The sequence below is a fragment of the Tachysurus fulvidraco genome, chromosome 19 (assembly GCF_022655615.1).
Source record: "Tachysurus fulvidraco isolate hzauxx_2018 chromosome 19, HZAU_PFXX_2.0, whole genome shotgun sequence".
In the NCBI taxonomy this organism is placed as follows: domain Eukaryota; kingdom Metazoa; phylum Chordata; class Actinopteri; order Siluriformes; family Bagridae; genus Tachysurus; species Tachysurus fulvidraco.
The window spans coordinates 19,420,095-19,442,594 of NC_062536.1; the positions used below are offsets into that span (position 1 = coordinate 19,420,095).

Consider the following 22,500-nt stretch of genomic DNA (forward strand, 5'->3'; position numbering starts at 1 on the left):
CAATTCCCAGTTCCACACAATCCCAAGTTCTACTCATTTCCCATTTCCACACAATTCCCAGTTCCACACAATCCCAAGTTCTACTCATTTCCCAGTTCCACACAATTCCCAGTTCCACACAATCCCAAGTTCTACTAATTTCCCAGTTCCACTCATTTCCCAGTTCCACACAATTCCCAGTTCCACTCATTTCCCAATTCCACTCATTTCCCAGTTCCACACAATTCCAAGTTCCACTAATTTCCCAGTTCCACTCATTTCCCAGTTCCACACAATTCCCAGTTCAACTCATTTCCCAGTTCCACACAATTCCCAGTTCCACACAATTCCCAGTTCCACTCATTTCCCAGTTCCACACAATTCCCAGTTCCACTCATTTCCCAGTTCCACACAATTCCCAGTTCCACACAATTCCCAGTTCCACTCATTTCCCAGTTCCACACAATTCCCAGTTCCACACAATTCCCAGTTCCACTCATTTCCCAGTTCCACTCATTTCCCAGTTCCACACAATTCCCAGTTCCACACAATTCCCAGTTCCACTCATTTCCCAGTTCCACTCATTTCCCAGTTCCACACAATTCCCAGTTCCACTCATTTCCCAGTTCCACCCCCCACCCCCCCACCCCCCCACCCCAGTCTGCCCGGTCTCCTTAGGTCCCAGATTTCTACTTTCCTAGTCTCCAAATTCCTTCGATTGCTCCTAAACATTGGTTGACTCTCTCTAATGTGGGGCAAGTCGTGGCCTAATGGTTAGAGAGTCTGACTCGTAATCCTAAGGTTGTGGGTTCAAGTCTCGGGCCGGCCACGACTGAGGTGCCCTTGAGCAAGGCACCGAACACCCCCAACTGCTCCCCGGGCGCCGCAGCATAAATGGCTGCCCACTGTTCACGGTTTGTGTGTGTGTGTGTGTGTGTGTGTGTGTGTGTGTGTGTGTGTGTGTTCACTGCTGTGTGTGTGTGTGCACTTTGGGTGGGTTAAATGCAGAGAACGAATTCTGAGTACGGGTCACGTCATGTCACTTTCACTTCACTAATAGGAAGGACAGCAGAGTCACATTCTGGATGATTCAGAGATTCACTTTGCAGGAACAACCAGGAACAGACTGCCAGCTGCATCAGAGTTAACTTCCTGCTATCCATTTCTCTCTTCTCCACTCTGGTGCCATCAGAATCGCCTGATTACATTTAGCTGATTAGATCTTTACATCTGGAGTGTAACAGTTTGGAAATCCATACCACTTTAACTCAATTAGCTCAATTATCCAATAAGAGGTTCTACAAACACCATCTTGTAAACCTTTTCAATAACACACACACACACACACACACACACACACACACTAAACGAGCTAATCAGCAGGTTGGTGTGATAGCAGCTGTGAGTGTGAGATTCTCCTAGTGACTCTTTAGACAGCTCGGAAAGCAAGAGCTTTATCTGATGAGACGTGTAAAAAGCCAAATTTCTCCAGCCTAAGGTTTAGAGTCAGTTTTATCCCCGACTCAGGAGTCAGTTCACACACTTCTCCTTTCTCCTTCTCCTCTAACACAGAGGCAGAGCAAAGTAAATATCACGGGTCAACCGAGGGAAACTAATGCCTCTTTTCCACCGGAAAGAACCGGGTGCTGGTTCAGAGCTAGCGCTGGTGCTGGTTCAAAGTTGGTTCCACTGGTGAACCTTCTAAGAACCGGTTTGCCTTTCCACCGGCTAGAGAGCATCACAGCGCCGAGTGTGACGTCACTGTATACGTGTCACGTGTCCCAGCAACGTTAGCGCAGCAGCGACAAACACAAACAACAACAACAACGGCGGATCCGACGTGTACGTGCGGCTCCGTGTAATCTGTATAAACGGAGGTTGTGATCGATAAAGTACATAACGTTATTTTATCATTAACACAGAAAACCTTTAGCCTTAGCATGTAGCTACATACTATCATGTGTGCTGATAATGTATCATATCGCGGTAAAGTAAAAATGTATTAAACATTAGTATACTTAAGGTACATTATCAAATGCGCTAATAGTAGCCCCGCCCACAGCCCCGCCCCCAGCTCCTGACGCAAGCAGTTCTTAAGTCTAGACCAGCAACGTTTTGGTGCTACTTAAGAACCACTTTTCCTGGTTCGGAGCCGGTGCTTTGGCGGTCGAAACAGAAAGAACTGGTTCTAAATTAGGCTCCAAACCTGCACTCGAACTGCCTCGGTGGTAAAGGGGCAATAGATATATCGTTTTGTAGTCTTTTCCGTGACTCGAGTCATTTGAATCCATTTGAATCTGCGTGATTCATTTCTGTGTTCCAAATGTAATTAAATCTGTTTGAATCATTCGAGTAACTTTTGGACAAAACCTTTTTAACTGCACAAATTTGCAACTGAACCTAAACGAATCATTTGAACTGATTCATCTAGATTCGGTTTACATATTTGTTCAGTTACAAGGTTTGCCCGGATTACCGAAACTAAACGAATCAGTTCAAATTACGCTGGAGACTCCTTCCATAAATCCTATGCAAACATCTTTTTTTTTTTAGAAAAAGCCTAATCATATCAATCAACTTATTGTGGGGTAAAAGACGATTCTGACACAGGGACGATAAACACACTTGATTTACGGCTTCACGTGAAAAAAAACATAATTAACTTTTTACGTTTGTTGCAACTATTTTTCGATCTTAACCGATTGGTCCAGGAATGAAGGCACACGCAGTATGTAATGAGCTTCTCTGAGAGCTGAACTCATGTTCCACAAAGGGAATGAAGGAGGGATGTGTGTTGTGATGTCACATGATGCGTCTCGGTACTCATCAGAATATCCGTAAGATTTTACGTCAATCTGCCGTCGCAGATCAGTGGAATTCTGCAGGTACCGAATTAAAGTGTAAGTCGGAACCGAAGTACATTGTTTTTTCTGACTGAACTACGACACAACGATAACAAAATAACTACAGCGATGTTCTCGTTAGCGCTCAGGAACTATTAGCATCTGTTAGTCTCTAGTTATCAACGAACTGTTAGTCTCTAGTTTTCAAGCTAACTAGAGATTAGTTAAGCTTTTTCCCGTAACGTTTCGCACGTACCTCTGATCACGGACATCATCCCGCTCCGTACCCTGATAAAACCCACTCCGGCTTTTCTTTGGCATCTGGGCTGCACTACACTCTGTCTCTCTCTCTCTCTCTCTCTCTCTCTCTGTCTCTACAGCTTCAACTCGTGACAGAAAAGCCAGCGCTTTTATTCTCTGATGACATCCAAAATGCACAAGGATTAAAACAACCGCTCGAGGAAGGAAGGAAAAGTCAAGTGGAGACAGAAGAAAAGAATAAACCGAAGCGGTTTAACTGTGTATGAAGGCTATCTGACCGAGAGAGAGAAAGAGAAAGAGAGAGAGAGAGAGAGAGAGAGAGAGAGAGAGAGAGAGAGAGAGAGAGAGAGAGAGAGAGAGAGAGAGAGAGGGAAGAGCTAACGGGCGTTTAGCTTTGACTAGCTGACGTCCCATCATCCAGCAAGCAGAACAGAGAATGACAAACAGCGGTGTGTGATGTGACTGAAAAACTGTTAGAGAGAGAGGGAGAGAGGGAGAGAAAGAGAGCGATAGAGAGAGAGAGAGATGGGGAAAGAGATGAGAGAGAGATAAGAAAGGAGAGAGATGATGTCAGTAAGCGATCTCCATTCATCAGCACGCGTTGAGAGAGAGAGAGAGAGAGAGAGAGAGAGAGAGAGAGAGAGAGAGAGATGAATGACAATCTGTTTATTTTAGTATTCAGTACGTTTATTCAGGACTAAAACAGCTCTCTCTCTCCACACATCCGTCCCGCGAGCCTCACTGTTGTGGTGCTGTGATGTGATGTGATGTGATTCTCGGTCCATCACTCACTGGGGTCTTGGTTTCTCAGGTGTGAGTCATATTACATGAAGGAAACAACGTCTTCACTGAGCGCTAGGTAATAATTAGCAAAGGACAGTCTGACTCGATCGGTACAGGTAACGGACCCGGTCGTGTCAGCGGATCGAAAACATCGCTTTAAAGAGCAACACCACGAGCAGGAAGAGCTTTGCTATGACATGTCTGGGCTTATCTAAAATATACAAATAAAAACAACATGAAAAAGTTCTTTACTTTAATTAAAGCATCATGTTTTAGTGAAGAATCAGCTGCGAATTCTGCTCCATTCTGCCCCCTAGTGGAAAAAACACACTAATGACCGAGGACCTCACTGTATGCTCAGCACTTGCTTACTTTCAGAAGGAACAGAGCGCAGCACGTCTTCATGCTTCACGTAAAACTAAACCATCTGCTAGCTGAAGTCGCTTTTGCTTCTTCTTTTTCTTTTTATTTCGGATATGACCTTTGACACCGCAGACTCCTTCCGTAAACACCTCCTTAAAACACTTCACCGTGTCGACGATCACACACTTTTTACCTGTTTACGTGTTTACACAACGTATACATGCCTCTGTGTACGGGCTGTTGCTATAGAAACGCAAACATATTCTAGAACCTGTGCAACCTGCTGTTTATAGAGAATTAATCCACACTTTCTGACCAATCAGAGTCCAGGAACTCAGCACAGCAGCACTGTGGGGTTAAAGATTTCTGCGACACTAAAGAAAAGATAGCATTAAGTCTTTGTAACAATTTGAATGTTATGTTCACGCAAGGACGAGTCAAGTGAAAACCTTTAAAATGCAACGCTAACTTTTCTTTTTCTTGAGTAATCCAGACCTTCAAGTTAAGACCAGTCATAGAAACAGTTTTAGAATTGAAGGTGAAATGGGTGCCATTAGTTTTAGACAACACACTGAGATGTTCAGAATTGACGTGTTTATGAATGATGTGTTTTAGAGATTTTAGATCAAAAAGTTGATTAAATCTGTGAAAAAGTGAAATGAAAAACTTTAACAAGAGGGCGGAGCTTCGTTGTCATGGAAACTGTAAAGAATTTACACAAATCAACACAATGTTGCTGAAATAAATTAATATTGGGTTTGAATTCGCTGCATTATCTGTCTAAATTGTAAATAATAATAATAATAATAATAATAATAATAATAATAATAATAATAATAACACTAATAATAATAATAAAAAAATAATAATAACAATAATAATAATAATAGTAATAATAATAATAATAATAATAATAATAATAGTAATAATAATAATAATAATAATAATAATAATAATAATAATAATAATAACAACACTAATACTAATCATCATCATCATCATTTCTTTTTTTATCTTATTTCCTTAAAGCAGAGAATTCTTCATCCTCCATTTTCATCCTTAATTTCTTCTTCCTACTGCATCCTCCCCCCATCATGCTACATCCTGTTAATTTAATCCTTTACTCTCCATCCTTTTATGTTTCATTCTTTATTTTCCATCCTCTATCCTTTATTCGATATCCCTCTTTCTCCGTTTCCCATCTTTACTCCATCCTTCATCTGCCACGCTCTACCTTTTATCTTCCACCATCGGTTCCTCATCCAACCTTTCATTTTCATCCTTCATTCCCTCTATCCTTTATTCCTCTTCTTCATATTCCACTCTTCATCCTTCACTGTCTTTTATCTTTATCCTTCCTTTATACCCCATTTATCCCCTTACCATAAGTCCTTTTCCATTATCTGTTCTTCATGATCAATCAATCCTCCATCTTTCATCCTCCACCCTCAGTCCTCCTCTAGCTCTTAATTAAATCATTTAAAGAAAGTGACCAACTTTGCCAAAGTAATTAAATCCCGTCACCTTCCTCATGGCTGCAGAAAGACAGACAGAGAGAGAGAGAGAGAGAGAGAGAAAGATGGAGTGAAAGACGAGGGGGTGAATTAGACTCCCTCCCCATGTAGCACACGTCTGCTCTACAGTGGACATAATCCAATTTTCCCCACAGACAAATCAGCTCTGTCCGTTCCAGCACTTATTCGCCGGTGTCAGATAGCCGCCATATTGATATCCCAACATGTCGGGGAGAAGGACCTCCCTCTGTCCTCTGGCAAATCCCTGAGCGTAAGCGTATGAGAGGAAATCGCATCACAGATGATATCTGAGGACGATAATGTGGAAAATAATCTTAATTTCCTGGAGCTCTGAGACAACCTCAGGACGTCCTTGAGTCCATGTCTTTACAGACGAGTTTAAGCTCGAAAATATAAAAAAATTCATTCATTCACTCATTTTCTACCGCTTATCCGAACTTCTCGGGTCACGGGGAGCCTGTGCCTATCTCAGGCGTCATCGGGCATCGAGGCAGGATACACCCTGGACGGAGTGCCAACCCATCACAGGGCACACACACACTCTCATTCACTCACACACTCACTCACACACTACGGACAATTTTCCAGAGATGCCAATCAACCTACCATGCATGTCTTTGGACCGGGGGAGGAAACCGGAGTACCCGGAGGAAACCCCCGAGGCACGGGGAGAACATGCAAACTCCACACACACAAGGCGGAGGCGGGAATCGAACCCTCGACCCTGTGTGTGTGAGGCAAACGTGCTAACCACTAAGCCACCGTGCGCCCTATATTCAAAAAATAAAAAACGTTATATTTCGGTTCATGTGAAAACGTCGATTTAACCCAAACTCTTCCATACTGAACATCTCCCGAAGCTTCTGAGCCTCGTTCACTAGAGGAAAAGTGGCGCACAGAACTCATGATCAATCCAGACGTATTATCTCTGTGATAATAAGCTCCGCCCCTTCGCCCCACCACACCGAGCGGTGTGTTCAGCTTCCTCTAACCGAACGAAATCATGATGGTCCAGCTTTACTTTTTTTTATTTTTTAAATCTGCGGAAGAAAAAATACATAAAGTTTGCGGCGTGATGAATTCCGGCCCCTCGGAGGCGGTTATAGCTTTTCAATCAGATAAATCCAAAATGGAGGCACTTCATCATGCTGACAGGTTAAAAGCTGAAAGGATGGCGGGAGCGAACGCACGGATGGACGGATGGCTGGATGGAAGATAAAGAGCTTAATAACAGTAAAGTACAGTGTCACCTCTGATGCAGAGGATATAGCCACAGCGCGCGAGACGGACGTTAACGCTAACGCTAACGCTAACGCTCGAGATACATTCACAAACCAAAACTCACACCATTTAAAGTGAATTCGGAGACAATGTGTCTTCTTTCACCCACCCATCATCCTCCATCCTCTCATCTTTCATTCTTTAGCTCCTCTCCTCCAACCTTTATTTACAATCCTTCATTCTCCCTGCATCTGTACTCTGGTTCCTCCACCTTCAATTCCACCTCCCTCCTTCATTCTCCATTCTGTATCTTCCACCCGTCATCATCCTCCATCCTCAATCCTTCTATGTTTCATTCTTCATCTTCTATCATCCATCCATCATTTATTTATTTGACAATCCTTCATCATCCATTTCATCCCCGATCTCTATTCCGGTTCCTCCACCAGTCACCATTCCTTCTCATCCTCTGTTCCTGCCACTTTATCTTCTTTTTATTCTCCATCCATCCTTCATGCTCCATTTCATCTTTCGTCTGCTGTTCTCCATCCTTTCTCCCCACTTTCCATCCCCGATTCCCCACTCATTTTTCTCATCATCCCCCCTGCATCATCCTCCCTTTATTTTCATCTTCCAATCATTCTTCATACCGTGTCCTCCACCCATCACCCTACATCCTGTTTTACTTTCAGTTCTCCATCCTTCTGTGTTTCATTCTTTATCTTCTATCCTCTCTCCCATCTTGGATATTCTGCTTCCTCCACCAGTCACCACTTATTCTCATCCTTCAAACATGCTTCATTAATTCTCCATATTATCCCCCATCTGTTCACTGGCTTCCTCGATCCTTCATCTGCCATTCTCCACCCATTATCCTCCACCTTCTATTCTTCGTCATCCACCCTTCTTTCATTTCCATCCACCATTCATTCTTTACACTCCAGCACCATATGCTCCATGTTTATTCCATACTCCCTCATCCCTACTCCTCCATCCTCGACCCTTCATTCTTCATACTCCACCCATCATCTTTCATTGTCTTTAATTCCCCATCCATCCCACACTATCCGTCCCCCCACAACCCCTTATTTCCATTATCCGTTCTTCCTCATCAATCACTCCTTCCCTGTTCCTTTTTGTTCTATCCTCCTTCTTTCATCCTCCACCCTCAGTCCTCCTCCAGCTTAATAAAAAAGTTGAAACAAAGTGAGTGTTTGAGAGACTTTTGATCAGCAGCAGCTTGTGCCAATTAGGCTCAGGATGATTGATGATAGCATCAGGAACAGCCGAAAGAGGCAGAACTGAAGAAAGAAAGAAAAAAGACAGCACATGTTCCTCAGCCCAGTTTACATATCGCTCTACGTTACACATTTTGCACTCTAGAAGCACACAATAAAAGTGTATCACAACATCGACTGTTTATTTTCCGCATTAATCTCATTACCGCTTTATTGCAAAGGTCACTTAGATTTACTTTTATATTCTATTTTATTTCTATTTTTCTCTCATCGTACATTAAAGGTGGGGTCTCTGTTGTTTGAGAAACGCTTCAGAAAACCGAGTCGGGACGACAAACAAAACAAAAACAAAAACAAAACAAACTTGTAGCCAATGAGCAGAAAGGGGCGTGTCTTGTCGATATGGGCGGAGAGAGTGTTCAGTGCGCATGTGTGAAATTAGCAGAAAGCGGTTTTAACATCGACATGGAGGATAAAAACAAAGAAAGAAAGAGAAGAAAGACTTACGATAAGGACAAGAAGTAGGACGTGTTAATATAGGATCAGCTTTCCAGCGCTGGAGAGAACTGAAGGAGCAGGAAGTTGGCCACATATTCACAGGTTGGAGTTTCCCGAGTCAATAACTCCTGAGCTAAACGCTGTTACTACACAAATAACACCTCTTTTCTATCGTAGTAATGTAGAGAGGCAGCTACAACCGCGTTTTGTGTAGTAACAGCGTTTAGCTCAGGAGTTATCGACTCGGGAAACTCCCACCTGTGAATATGTGGCCGACTTTACTTAAGACGCCGAGGCGCTTTTTTCCTTCTCGATAGGTGAGTAACGTTGGTTTTGCTTTGTTACACAGAACTAATATATGCCTTTGTCCTTTACATCATTATGCTTGTGTGGCATTTTTGCTTGTTTGTTTATCTACAATCGTATTGTTCTTCCCTTCAGCTATGATAAAGACACGTTTCTTTCTGTTAGTCACCTGGGTTACGTATGTATGTGTGGGCGGAGCTATCGATACAGGGGTGGGACCCATTTGGGTTAGGGGCGTGTTTGTTTTGGTGATTTTATATGTCAACATTGGCTTTCAAACAACGGAGACCGCACCTTTAAATTTTAATACTTTTTAAATTAAAAAAAAAAATCAGACTATTTTTATCTAACAAGCGCCGGCGTTTAAAGCATTTCGCTTTGTGTCCTATGATTGTAAAATTTGAATTTGCTAACAAGCAGAAACATTAGCAGTCGCTACATGGCCACGTGAGATAAAGTGATGAACTAGTATGAACTTAAGGTCCTAAGTAGCCCTGACTTTTCCTCTGACAGTGTGTGTGTGTGTGTGTGTGTGTGTGTGTGTGTGTGTGTTTAGTGTTTTGGACAGTGACACTGCTGAAGTGTGTGCAGCTGAGATAAGTGGAGGACTGTTCTGAGAGTGTGTATACCTGCTGCACCAGTGCTCAGATATAATGAAGCTTCTTATCATGTTTGCTCAGGCGCCTCTTGGTTCTCAACGAGAAAACAAAAACACGGCACACAGACATCAGCAAACCGACTTCCTTTCTCGCATGCATGTGTGTGTGCATAGTGTATGTATAGTGTGTATGTTTAATTCATTCTTCAGCGTTCAGGGAGACTTTAATGACCACGTTGCTTTTAGCCTCTGTAAGCTAGATGGACTGCGAAAGCGCGCGACAGAGACAGAAAAAATTACGAGTCCCGCTTTCGCTCTTTGAAATGAAATCTTTATGTCACTAAGATGGATGGTGTGGAATAAAAACTTCCAGTGTGCATGTTCTGGGCAATGCACTATTACACACACACACACACACACACACACACACACACACACACACACACACACACACACGCACACACACACACACTAATCAGGCCCATAGCATGACTCAGCAGTGGACAGTGAGTCACGGCTCTCATTAGGACAGAAGGACCAGAGTCCTTTCCCAGAAAAAACACCACTTAAAGCAGGAACACTGTGTACAAAAGGTTCAGGTTCAGGTGGAGGTTTTAATGGCCTGACATTTCTAACAATTATGACAGGAAGTGCAAACACTCAAGCATTCCACATTCACTCTCCTGACTTCGAACCGCAGCTTGTCTACGTTCAGATGATCCTTCTGTCCATCATGTCTATCAGAGTAACAGCTCTTTATCTGTCACTGCTCAGGGAGCACAGCTGTCAGGATCCGGCCCGGACTTTGGCCACGTGCATCTGTTGATATTTTGTGTCACGGGTCTGCCTCGCCCTTGTCCCGTCCTCCCTGCCTCCGCACACCTGTTCCTCATGTGTCTAATTGTTATTAGTGTTTAGTTGAGCCGTGTTGCCTTGAGCAGCGCGGAATCCTCTGTTGGCGGTCTGCTGTTGTCTAGTCTCTAGTCCGTGTCCCTGTTTTATGTTCTTAAGTTATTAAACCTGTTTATTTGACGCTATCCTGCATTTGGGTCTGTTTTATCCGCGTATCGCTGACAACAGCAGGACAAATTTACTGTCTCTCCTGAAAGAAAACGCAAGAGGAGACCAACACATCAGCCTACTGACCATCTACATACCAACAGGAGGAAAAATCTCTCCTTTTTAGTCATATGATACTTCATGAAGGATGATAATGTTGGTGTTTAAAAGTGAATGTTGGTGTTTGATGGAAAATGTTGGTGTTTGATGGGAAATGTTGGTGTTTGATGGAAAATGTTGGTGTTTGATGGGAAATGTTGGTGTTCAGACATTGTATCAGCTCCCAAAGTCCTCTGTGGGACGTAGCCTTTGGACGTCCACTGAGCCGAGGCCGACTCTAAGAATCCTGAGACATCTCCAGTTAGACTCTGTGATACTGAGGAGATCAGAAGTCCTTGAACCTCACACCAATACAACATTTAACTGACTGTATATTACAATCACACCCCCAGTGTCACCCATATGAGGATGGGTTCCCCCTTGAGTCCGGTTCCTCTCAAGGTTTCTTCCTTTACCAATTTAAGGGAGTTTGTCCTTGCCACTGCTGCCTGAGTCATCTCAGACTTGCTCATAGGGGAATAAATACAAACACACTGTGAACTATATACAACTAATAATAATCTAGAATTTTTATTCTGTTAATTCTTATTTCTTTTATTATTCGTTATTTCCTTTATCATTAATTATGTTTACCTTCTGCTCTGTGTTTATGTTCTGTAAAGCTGCTTTGAGACAATGTCTATTGTAAAAAGCGCTATACAAATAAACTTGTATTGAAAAACTTGAAGTTTGATGGAGAATGCTGGTGTTTGATGGAGAATGTTGGTGTTTGATGGAGAATGTTGGTGTTTGATGGCGAATGCTGTTATTTAATAGTAAATGTTGAAGTTTGATGGAGAACATTGGTGTGTGATAGAGAATGTTGGTGTGTGATGGCGAATGTTGGTGTTTAATAGTAAATGTTGGTGTGTGATGGCGAATGTTGGGGTGTGATGGCGAATGTTGGGGTGTGATGGCGAATGTTGGGGTGTGATGGTGAATGTTGGGGTGTGTGTAATAGTGAATATCTGATTTGTTAGCTAACATTTATATTTCCTGTGCCATGACCTAAATGGTATTTGTTGTGTTTCTTCTTAGCTGTTGTTACCTGATCTGCAGACCATTAGGTTAACTATATAAGTGATTAGACACTAAAGAAACCACAGTGACACAAAACAGACAAAAAAATCAGGCGCTGATGCCTTAAAAAGGAAGCCAGAGATCGAATAACCTTTAGTTCTGTTGTTGCTGTTGTCTAATAGAGCAAACTGGGAACAAAATCAGTGCCTTTACAACCCGAACCGGCCACGATCGGGCAATTCAGTGAAACGTGTTCTTCTAGACGAGAGTTGACAGGTGACACATTTGCGCATAACAGCAGGGAGTCCATCTCCGTTTCTCCCTCAAGGACAATCACACACACCGCATCAATCCGCCCTGACACGCAAAGATGTCAACAGAACTGCTCCAATGACAAGTGAAAATTCACCACAGACAGAGCTGGAGTTTGTGTGTGTGTGTGTGTGTGTGTGTGTGTGTGTGTGTGTGTGTGTGTGTGTGTGTGTGTATGAAAGAGTGAGCTGCTGTGCTCCTCATTACAATTCAGCATCGCAAGATGAGAATGTAATGGAGACAGAGTAAGTTATCACCATGTTTATGGCTTCATCCGAGTGTTTCAAAGCTGTCACAGTCTGATTATGTAGAATGATTTTACAGGAATGGAAGGAAAACACACACACACACACACACAAACACACAAACACACACACACACACACACACACACACACACACACAAACACACAAACACACAAACACACACACACACACACACACACACACACACACACACAGTTTTACTGAGTAATTCACCCTGTACTGTAGAAATGAAAATGTTAAAGTGATAGTGAATGTCATTACTTTAAGGAATTTGCTGGTAAATGTTGGTGTGTGATAAAGAACGTTGAAGTTTGATGGTGAATGTTGGTGTTTAAAGAGTGCTGTTGGTGTTTAAAGTGTGGTGTTTGTGTTTAAAGTGTGGTGTTTGTGTTTAAAGAATACTGTTGGTGTTTGATGGTGAATGTTGGTGTTTGATGGTGAATGTTGGTGTTTAAAGAATACTGTTGGTGTTTGATGGTGAATGTTGGTGTTTAAAGAATACTGTTGGTGTTTGATGGTAAATGTTGGTGTTTAAAGAATACTGTTGGTGTATAAAGTGTGCTGTTGGTGTTTAAAGAATACTGTTGGTGTTTAAAGTGTGGTCTTTGTGTTTATAGTATACTGTTGGTGTTTGATGGTGAATGTTGGTGTTTAATGGTGAATGTTGGTGTTTAAAGAATACTGTTGGTGTTTGATGGAGAATGTTGGTGTTTAATGGTGAATGTTGGTGTTTAAAGAATACTGTTGGTGTTTGATGGAGAATGTTGGTGTTCGATGGTGAACGTTGGTGTTTAAAGAATACTCTTGGTGTTTGGTGGAGAATGTTGGTGTTTAAAGAATACTGTTGGTGTTTGATGGAGAATGTTGGTGTTTAAAGAATACTGTTAGTGTTTGATGGAGAATGTTGGTGTTCGATGGTGAACGTTGGTGTTTAAAGAATACTGTTAGTGTTTGATGGAGAATGTTGGTGTTTCAAAAATACTGTTGGTGTTTGATGGTGAATGTTAGTGTTCGATGGTGAATGTTGGTGTTTAAAGAATACTGTTGGTGTTTGATGGAGAATGTTAGTGTTTGATGGAGAATGTTGGTGTTTAAAGAATACTGTTAGTGTTTGATGGTGAATGTTAGTGTTTGATGGTGAATGTTGGTGTTTAAAGAATACTGCTGGTGTTTGATGGTGAATGTTAGTGTTTGATGGTGAATGTTGGTGTTTAAAGAATACTGTTGGTGTTTGATGGTGAATGTTGGTGTTTAAAGAATACTGTTAGTGTTTGATGAAGAATGTTGGTGTTTGATGGTGAATGTTGGTGTTTGATGGTGAATGTTGGTGTTTAAAGAATACTGTTAGTGTTTGATGGTGAATGTTGGTGTTTGATGGTGAATGTTGGTGTTTAAAGAATACTGTTAGTGTTTGATGGAGAATGTTGGTGTTTAAAGAATACTGTTGGTGTTTGATGGAGAATGTTGGTGTTCGATGGTGAACGTTGGTGTTTAAAGAATACTCTTGGTGTTTGATGGAGAATGTTGGTGTTTAATGGTGAATGTTGGTGTTTAAAGAATACTGTTGGTGTTTGATGGAGAATGTTGGTGTTTAAAGAATGCTGTTAGTGTTTGATGGAGAATGTTGGTGTTCGATGGTGAACGTTGGTGTTTAAAGAATACTGTTAGTGTTTGATGGAGAATGTTGGTGTTTCAAAAATACTGTTGGTGTTTGATGGTGAATGTTAGTGTTCGATGGTGAATGTTGGTGTTTAAAGAATACTGTTGGTGTTTGATGGAGAATGTTAGTGTTTGATGGAGAATGTTGGTGTTTAAAGAATACTGTTAGTGTTTGATGGTGAATGTTAGTGTTTGATGGTGAATGTTGGTGTTTAAAGAATACTGCTGGTGTTTGATGGTGAATGTTAGTGTTTGATGGTGAATGTTGGTGTTTAAAGAATACTGTTGGTGTTTGATGGTGAATGTTGGTGTTTAAAGAATACTGTTAGTGTTTGATGAAGAATGTTGGTGTTTGATGGTGAATGTTGGTGTTTAAAAAATACTGTTAGTGTTTGATGGTGAATGTTGGTGTTTGATGGTGAATGTTGGTGTTTAAAGAATACTGTTAGTGTTTGATGGAGAATGTTGGTGTTTAAAGAATACTGTTAGTGTTTGATGAAGAATGTTGGTGTTTGATGGTGACTGTTGGTGTTTGATGTGGAATGTTGTTGCTTTTCATCATCATTACTTTCTAAAGCAAGTCTTTTCAATATTAATGCAGTTCATTAATGCACAAGTATTTAGTGTTATATGTTCAAAAGCTGTAGATCGATGTCTCACCAGCTGTCTTCTCTCAGGTCTCCTCTGGATCTGTTTGAGGACTAAAGATGAATATTTAGCAACTAGCTTTTAAAGACGAGAACTCGCCGTTTAGTTCTTCGACACAGGTTCTGATCCAACAAGCTCGGCTAATTAAATCTCAACAATCGTTGTTAGCATGCCAAATAAAAATCGGACCCAGTCCTCCAAATGATTAACACACACACACACACACACACACACACACACACACACACACACACACACACACACAGATCATTAAATCGGAAGTAGCACCTGCAAACAGGATCCTGCTGTGAGGCAGCAACATCCTGAAACAGATAAAGGAAAGCGATACACACGCCAGAAGCCATAATGTCACTTCTAATCTCCTAAAGCCAGAGTGAGGTTCATCTCTATCAAAATAAAAGTGGCTCTTTATGCCTTTCCAGAAGAGACATTTTATTTTCGGTTGTTCATAAAGAAAGACAGTAATAACGAGAGACAAAACAAAGGTTATCGCGAGAGAAACCATGTTCAAAGAAGATAAAAAATATCTTTAATATATGAGCGAGATTCTCATGTCAAGGTCACTGGCTTTCACTCGTCATGCCGACGTTTTCCGTTCGTTTTTCACACCTCACTTATTTAACTAAACAGAAAATAAGAAAATCTTAGCATGTAAAATGTGTTGATTATAAGACTGTTATAAATCAAATATATTATTATTCTGATTATTTTTACATGCTTTCACACACAGACTTCACACCAGTACACTGGTCCACCAGTCTCGCAGAAGAGTGGAAACGGACGTCTGGAACATCGGTCTGATCTAAATGTCTGATGTCGTGTCTGTGAGTCTGATCTAAAATAAATCAGGACTCTGTCGTTCTTTCAGTGTGTTTTAGACGTCTGTTTTTGTCTCTGTTGATGATCTTACACTGAATTGTAAAGTGCAATTATTGGTGCTGTTCAATCAGATTAGGCCACGCCCCTAAATAAGAGTTCAGTGAAGCAAGAAAAAACTATTTAAAACATTTTCCTGAAATAAAGCTTGAGTTTCTCTGAAATGTAATGAAACTGTGAAGTTTAATACATCTGAAAACAAAATCAAACACTAACATCTGAACAAAATCAAACACTAACATCTGAAAACAACATCAAACACTAACATCTGAAAACAACATCAAACACTAACATCTGAAAACAACATCAAACACTAACATCTGAAAACAACATCAAACACTAACATCTGAAAACAACATCAAACACTATCATCTGAAAACAAAATCAAACACTAACATCTGAAAACAACATCAAACACTAACATCTGAAAACAAAATCAAACACTAACATCTGAAAACAACATCAAACACTAACATCTGAAAACAACATCAAACACTAACATCTGAAAACAAAATCAAACACTAACATCTGAACAACATCAAACACTATCATCTGAACAAAATCAAACACTAACATCTGAAAACAAAAGCAAACACTAACATCTGAAAACAAAAGCAAACACTAACATCTGAAAACAAAATCAAACACTATCATCTGAACAAAATCAAACACTATCATCTGAACAAATTCAAACACTAACATCTGAACAAAATCAAACACTAACATCTGAAAACAAAATCAAACACTAACATCTGAACAACATCGATTTTAAAATTTTTGAAAATGTTTTGTTTAATTGTCAGTAGCGGGGGAATAAACACGGACCCAAGCCCAAGTGCAGGATAGCGTAAAAGAAAAACAGGTTTAACAACTAAAAAACATGAAACACCAACACGACATCAGACGACAAACCGAAGACGAGGATTCCGAGCTGCCTTGGGCAATGCGACACGGTTAAATACATGAGAAAATTAAACACATAAGGACCAGGTGTGCAGAGGCGGGAAGGAAGAGACAAGGGCGGGGCAGAAATGTGAACACACAACATAAACAAAAAGCACACGGCCAAAGTCCGGCTGAGTCCTGACACTAATGGAGCATCTTGGTGTTTGATGTAGCAAGATGGTGTTTTTATTGGAACTGTTGGTGTTTAATGGTGAATATGGTGTTTGATGTTGGATGTTAGTGTATTTTATTATAACTGTTGGTGTTAGATCGTGAATGTTACAATTTGATGGAGCATGTTGGTGTTTGATGGTGATTGTTGGTGTTAGATGGTGAATGTTGGTGTTAGATGGAGAATGTTGGTGTTAGATGGTGAATGTTGGGGTTAGATGGGTGTTAGATGGTGAATGTTGGTGTATGATGGTGAATGCTGGTGTTAGATGGTGAATGTTGGTGTTAGATGGTGAATGTTGGTGTTTGTGAAGAATGTTGGTGTATTGATGAAATTTGATTTGATATGTGATGGTGAAGGTTGGTGTTTAATAGGAAAAGCAGGTGTTTAATAGGAAAAGCAGGTGTTTAATAGGAAAAGCAGGTGTTTAATAGGAAAAGCAGGTGTTTAATGGCGAATACAAGTGGTTATGAATGTTGGAATAGGAATGTTGCTGGTGTTGGATGTTAATATTTTTTATTATAAATGCTGGTCATTTTACGCTATGTATAATTTTGAATAGTGTCAGGTGATGTTTTGTTCTCTCAATCTGCTGGAGATCAGAACCACTTTTTACTTTTTAGTGCGACACGTTGAGTCTCGTGAAAAGCAACACCAGCAGAGTGATTTATTCCTTCTCCATTAATAACACAGTAAAAACAATCCAGGACATGAGCTGGAACATTAAAGCCATGACTGTGGTGAGGTTTAAAAGCACGGTCATGATTACAAAGTGCTTCACTCATTTAAAAAAAAACATCACAATAAATAAATAACAGCTCTACTGTAACATGTTTGCTTCTAAATGTGCACAGAAATATTTACTTCCTTTTCATTATACAATCTGGAGAAAGGCGAGCGATAGTGACACGGGGTTGCTTGGTAACAGGAGCAGCCTGAAAACTGCATAATTACATGGCCATTTATTCATCTAGAAGATGCTTTTATCCAAAAACAGTTTAAAACTGAGGTAGAATTCAGTGTGAGCACACAGGGGAGTAGTGAGTGGAGAGAAGAGAGAGGGAGAGAGAGAGGGAGAGAGAGAGAGAGAGTAGGAGGGAGAGAGAGAGAGAGAGAGAGAGAGAGAGAGAGTGTAGGAGGGAGGGAGGGAGAGAGAGAGAGAGAGTAGGAGGGAGGAAGAGAGAGAGAGAGAGGAGAGAGGAGAGAGTGGAGGAGGAGGTGAGGGTAGAGGATAGAGAGAGAGAGAGAGAGAGGAGATGAGAGATGATAATAGGAGAGATTAGAAATCGGGTAGAGACTATAGGGGGGGGGTGTTTTGTGGGATGCTTATATTATATGAGATCGATTATTACATATCATCTTTTCATTTATCTTGATCTCAATTCTCTCTCTCCTCTTCTTCCTCTTCTGCCCCCTACTCTTCTTCTCCCATTCTCTCTTCCTCCCTCTTCTCTCTCCTTCTTCTCCCCCTTCTCACTTCTCCCCCCACTATCCTCTCTCTTCTCCCTCTTCTCTCTCTTCCAGCTCCTCTTCCTCTCTCTTTCTCGCTATTATCTCTCCATATCGCTCTCTCTCTCTCTTCTCATCCTCTCTCACCTCTCTCCTCTCTCTCTCTTTCTCTCCTCGCTCTCTACTCTCTTTTCAGCTTCTTTCTCTCTCATCTCTCTTTCTGTCTTTCTTCTCTCTATCTCTCTCTCTACTATCTCTCTCTCTCTCTCTCTTCTCTCGCTCTCTGCTCGTAGAGAGAGAGAGAGAGCTTTAATGAAGCTTCTCCTGGCTTCAGCCACTTCACTGATATTATGATAATATAAAGATGAAATAAACCGCTTCCTGCTCCGATTTGTTTAAATCCCTTCAGGTGTGAAATCACTCTTTATTTCACACACAGTCGTAATATCAGTCTGTAATTACAGCCACGAGAAAAACATCGTCATAAAAATGACTCCAAAACCACTGTAAAAGAAACAAACTGGCTAAATATATATTCTTATTTATCTCAAGATGATCTCCTAAAATCTCCAGAGTTACATATTTATATTCATCTGCTGTGGAAAATTAAACATCTCATTGTTCCTTTAACCTGTTGCTCTTCTTACAGTAACACAGCTGCGAGCCTGCAGTTTACTGACAACTACACACTGATCTCAAACAACAGAATGTGTGTGTGTGTGTGTGTGTGTGTGTGTGTGTGTGTGTGTGTGTGTGTGTGTGTGTGTGTGTGTGTGTGTGTGTGTGTGCTGGAGAGAGAGAGAGACAGAGGGAGATGAGGGAGGGAGAGGGGGGAGAAAGAGAGAGAGAGAGAGAGAGAGAGAGAGAGAGAGAGAGAGAGAAAGAAAGAGAGAGAGAGAGAGAGAGAGAGAGACAGAGAGAGACAGAGAGAGGGAGAGGGGGAGAGAGAGAGGGAGAGAGAGAGGGAGAGGGGGAGAGGGGGGAGAGGGAGAGAGAGAGGGGGGAAGAAGAGAGAGAGAGAGAGAGAGAGAGAGAGAGAACGGGGCAATAGTAAAAATAATGAGAGAATGATGTGTAGCATTCACATCTGTCTGTGTGCGTGTGTGTGCACATGTGCATGCGTGCGTGTGTGTGCATGTGTGTGTGCATGTGTGTGTGCATGCGTGTGTGTGCATGCGTGTGTGTGCATGCGTGTGTGTGCATGCGTGTGTGTGCATGCGTGTGTGTGTGCATGCGTGTGTGTGTGCATGCGTGTGTGTGCATGCGTGTGTGTGCATGCGTGTGTGTGTGCATGTGTGTGTGTGCATGCGTGTGTGTGTGCATGCGTGTGTGTGTGCATGTGTGTGTGTGCATGCGTGTATGTGTGCATGCGTGTATGTGTGCATGCGTGTGTGTTTGTGCATGTGTGCATGTGTGTGTGCATGCGTGTGTGTGTGTGTGTGTGTGTGTGCATGTGTGCATGCGTGCATGTGTGTGTGTGTAAGTTGTAAAATGGCAACAGATGTCTTATAAGAAACAGATTGTTTTTTCAATTGGGTCGAGGAGTTTATCACTTCACACACTGTTTATCTGTTAATTATCACACACAGAGGTGTTTATACACTGCATATATTTGTCATCGCAAGCAGGTGTGTGGATGTGTGAGAGTGTGTATTGTGTGAGTGTGTGTTGTCTGTATACTGTGTGAGTATGTATTGCGTGTGTATTGTGTGTGTACTGTGTGAGTGTGTATTGTGTATTGTGCATGTATGTGAGTGTGTTTTGTGTGTACTGAGTGAGTGTGTATTGAGTGTATTCTGTGTGTACTGTGTATTGTTTGTGTGTACTGTATGAGTATGCATTATGTGTGTATTGTGTGAGTGTATATTGTGTGTATTGTGTGTACTGTGTGGGTGTGTATTGTGTGTACTGTGTGGGTGTGTATTGTGTGTGTATTGTGTGGGTGTATATTGTGTGTATTGTGTGTACTGTGTGGGTGTGTATTGTGTGTACTGTGTGGGTGTGTATTGTGTGTGTGTTGTGTGTACTGTGTGGGTGTGTATTGTGTGTACTGTGTGGGTGTGTATTGTGTGTACTGTGTGGGTGTGTATTGTGTGTGTATTGTGTGTTTACTGTGTGAGTATGCATTATGTGTGTATTGTGTGTGTGTAGAAGGCAGGGCTGCCAAACCCCCGCCTTCTACCCCCATTTCTACCAAGCAAAATAAACTGCACTGTTTGTCCTTGCACCTGGTCCCTCGGCTCAGTGCTATTCTTTTGTGTGTGCCTCTCTAGAGTGCCCTACACTTTTGGAGAATGCAGGCATCAGACATGAAAGAAGCCCCTAACATGAGCATGGTGCAGTTCCTGCAGCACTTATTGCAGTCCAGCCTACACCAGCATGCGGTGAGCAGGAACTGCTCGAGATATAGAGAGGCTTGCAGGCAGAGGCGATGCCTCGCCCTGATACCGGTCATGATGCTCAGTGTTGGCTCAGCAAGCTGATGATGAAGGATGAATTTGAAGCCTTCCTGGGCTCTTTTGAGAGCAATGCAAACGGGGAGAGCTGACCTAATTGCCCCGCTACTCAGCAAAGATGCACAACTGGCCTATTACACCATGGACACAGCGTATTACGACCTGGTGAAGCAGGAAGTCCTAAAAAACACAGTTATACTACATCAATGTATTTAAGGAATGGATTCCTTCGGTTCCTGCTGTTTGCCTCTGTCACAGATCCCCAAAAGCATGCCCTGGGCAGGAGGGGGGAAGATCTCACACCGCCCAACATTTACACCCTAGATTTGCTGGCAGGTTGCTCTTGCCCTAAACCCAAAACAGCCTTCAACACTGCCTATGGCCACTGGAAGTACCGCGTTCTTCACTTTAAGCTGCACGGGGTTCCAGCCACCTTCCAATAGCTCATGGACATCATCCTCCACCCCCCACCGATCCGTCATGATGGCTTACCTGGACAATGTTGTGATCCACACCTCTACGTGTTCCGACCATCTGTTCCATCTCTGGGGGTTCTAGGAGCCCTCTGGAAGGCTGGGCTGAGAGCCAACCCCCGCAAGAAAGGCAAAGAAGGGTCAACCAGACCAGGTGCAGTGGACGAATGAAACTGAGCGTTTTTCCACCTTACTTCTCACCCCACCTTGAGAAACTGAGGCTTCGGTCTCCCTTTCACCCTCCAAATGTACGCATCAGAGACGGGTTTAGCAGCAGTCCTTTCCCAGAAGTTCGAAGTGGAGGAGCACCCGGTCCTGAACTATGCTGTCAATGGCCCCTTGAGCACCAGGAAATGTGCCACTGACAACGCTCCCCAACGCTTTAGCGCCAAGGTCTGTGCTGCTGGATTAGACTGTACGGCAGGGCGGCCAAACTCCCGCCAAAATGCAGGGAGCCAATCAGGAGTGCAGAGAGCCAAGCACAGCAGAGAGAGGGAGGTAATATCGGAAATCCCCTGGAAGAGCTAATGTGTTGTCTTTTCCTCTCTTTTCCATTACAGACTCAACCAGCTGAAGGATGCATCACTTGCCTGCTGAGCCCATGCCATGCTCCTGGGACCAAGCTCCCCCTTGCCTCACCACTGACTAGACCTTTTCACTCCCCAGAACTTCTGGACTCACCACCCCAACCTCGCTGCACTGCAAACTGGGTGGACTTTCTCCCTGAGTGCTGCACCGTATCTCCCTCTCTGTCGCTCCCTCTCTCCCTCTTGCTCTCTCTCAGTCTCTCACCCCGACTTCTCCCAGGCAAAATAAACAACATGCAACTGGTTCTGCTATTCTTTCATGTCTGCCTCTCTAGAGTTCCCTATAGTGAGTACTGTGTGAGTGTGTATTGTGTAATTTGTTCTTGAATTATGTTTTGTTGATTTTACAGATTAATTTTTTTTTATATATCTCTTTTTAAATCTCTTTTTAAAGGTGCGGTCTCCGTTGTTTGAAAGCCAATGTTGACATTTGAAATCACCAAAACAAACACGCCCCTAACCCACATGGGTCCCACCCCTGTATTTTAGCTCTGCCCACACATACATACGTAACCCAGGCAACTAACAGAAAGAAACGTGTCTTTATCATAGCTGAAGGGAAGAACAATACGATTGTAGATAAACAAACAAGCAAAAATGCCACACAAGCATAATGATGTAAAGGACAAAGGCATATATTAGTTCTGTGTAACAAAGCAAAACCAACGTTACTCACCTGTCGAGAAGGAAAAAAGCGCCTCGGCGTCTTAAGTAAAGTCGGCCACGTATTCACAGGTCGGAGTTTCCCGAGTCGATAACTCCTGAGCTAAACGCTGTTACTACACAAAACGCGGTTGTAGCTGCCTCTCTACATTACTACGATAGAAAAGAGG

At 42.2% G+C, this 22,500-nt stretch overlaps 1 protein-coding gene across 18 annotated transcripts in view; it reads right to left on the reverse strand.

The window, feature by feature from the left end:
* magi2a (membrane associated guanylate kinase, WW and PDZ domain containing 2a) overlaps positions 1-22,500 on the reverse strand; it is a 114,730-nt gene that overhangs the window by 57,700 nt on the left and 34,530 nt on the right. Inside the window, exon 1 of one of the 18 annotated variants that reach the window (XM_047804026.1) lies at positions 3,079-3,289. The exons of the other annotated variants lie outside the window; for them this stretch is intronic. Within the exon in view, the coding sequence (XP_047659982.1) occupies positions 3,079-3,097 (19 nt within the window). The 5' untranslated portion in view covers positions 3,098-3,289. Of the gene's footprint in view, positions 1-3,078; positions 3,290-22,500 lie in introns of those variants that run through there. 18 annotated transcript variants of the gene reach the window in all.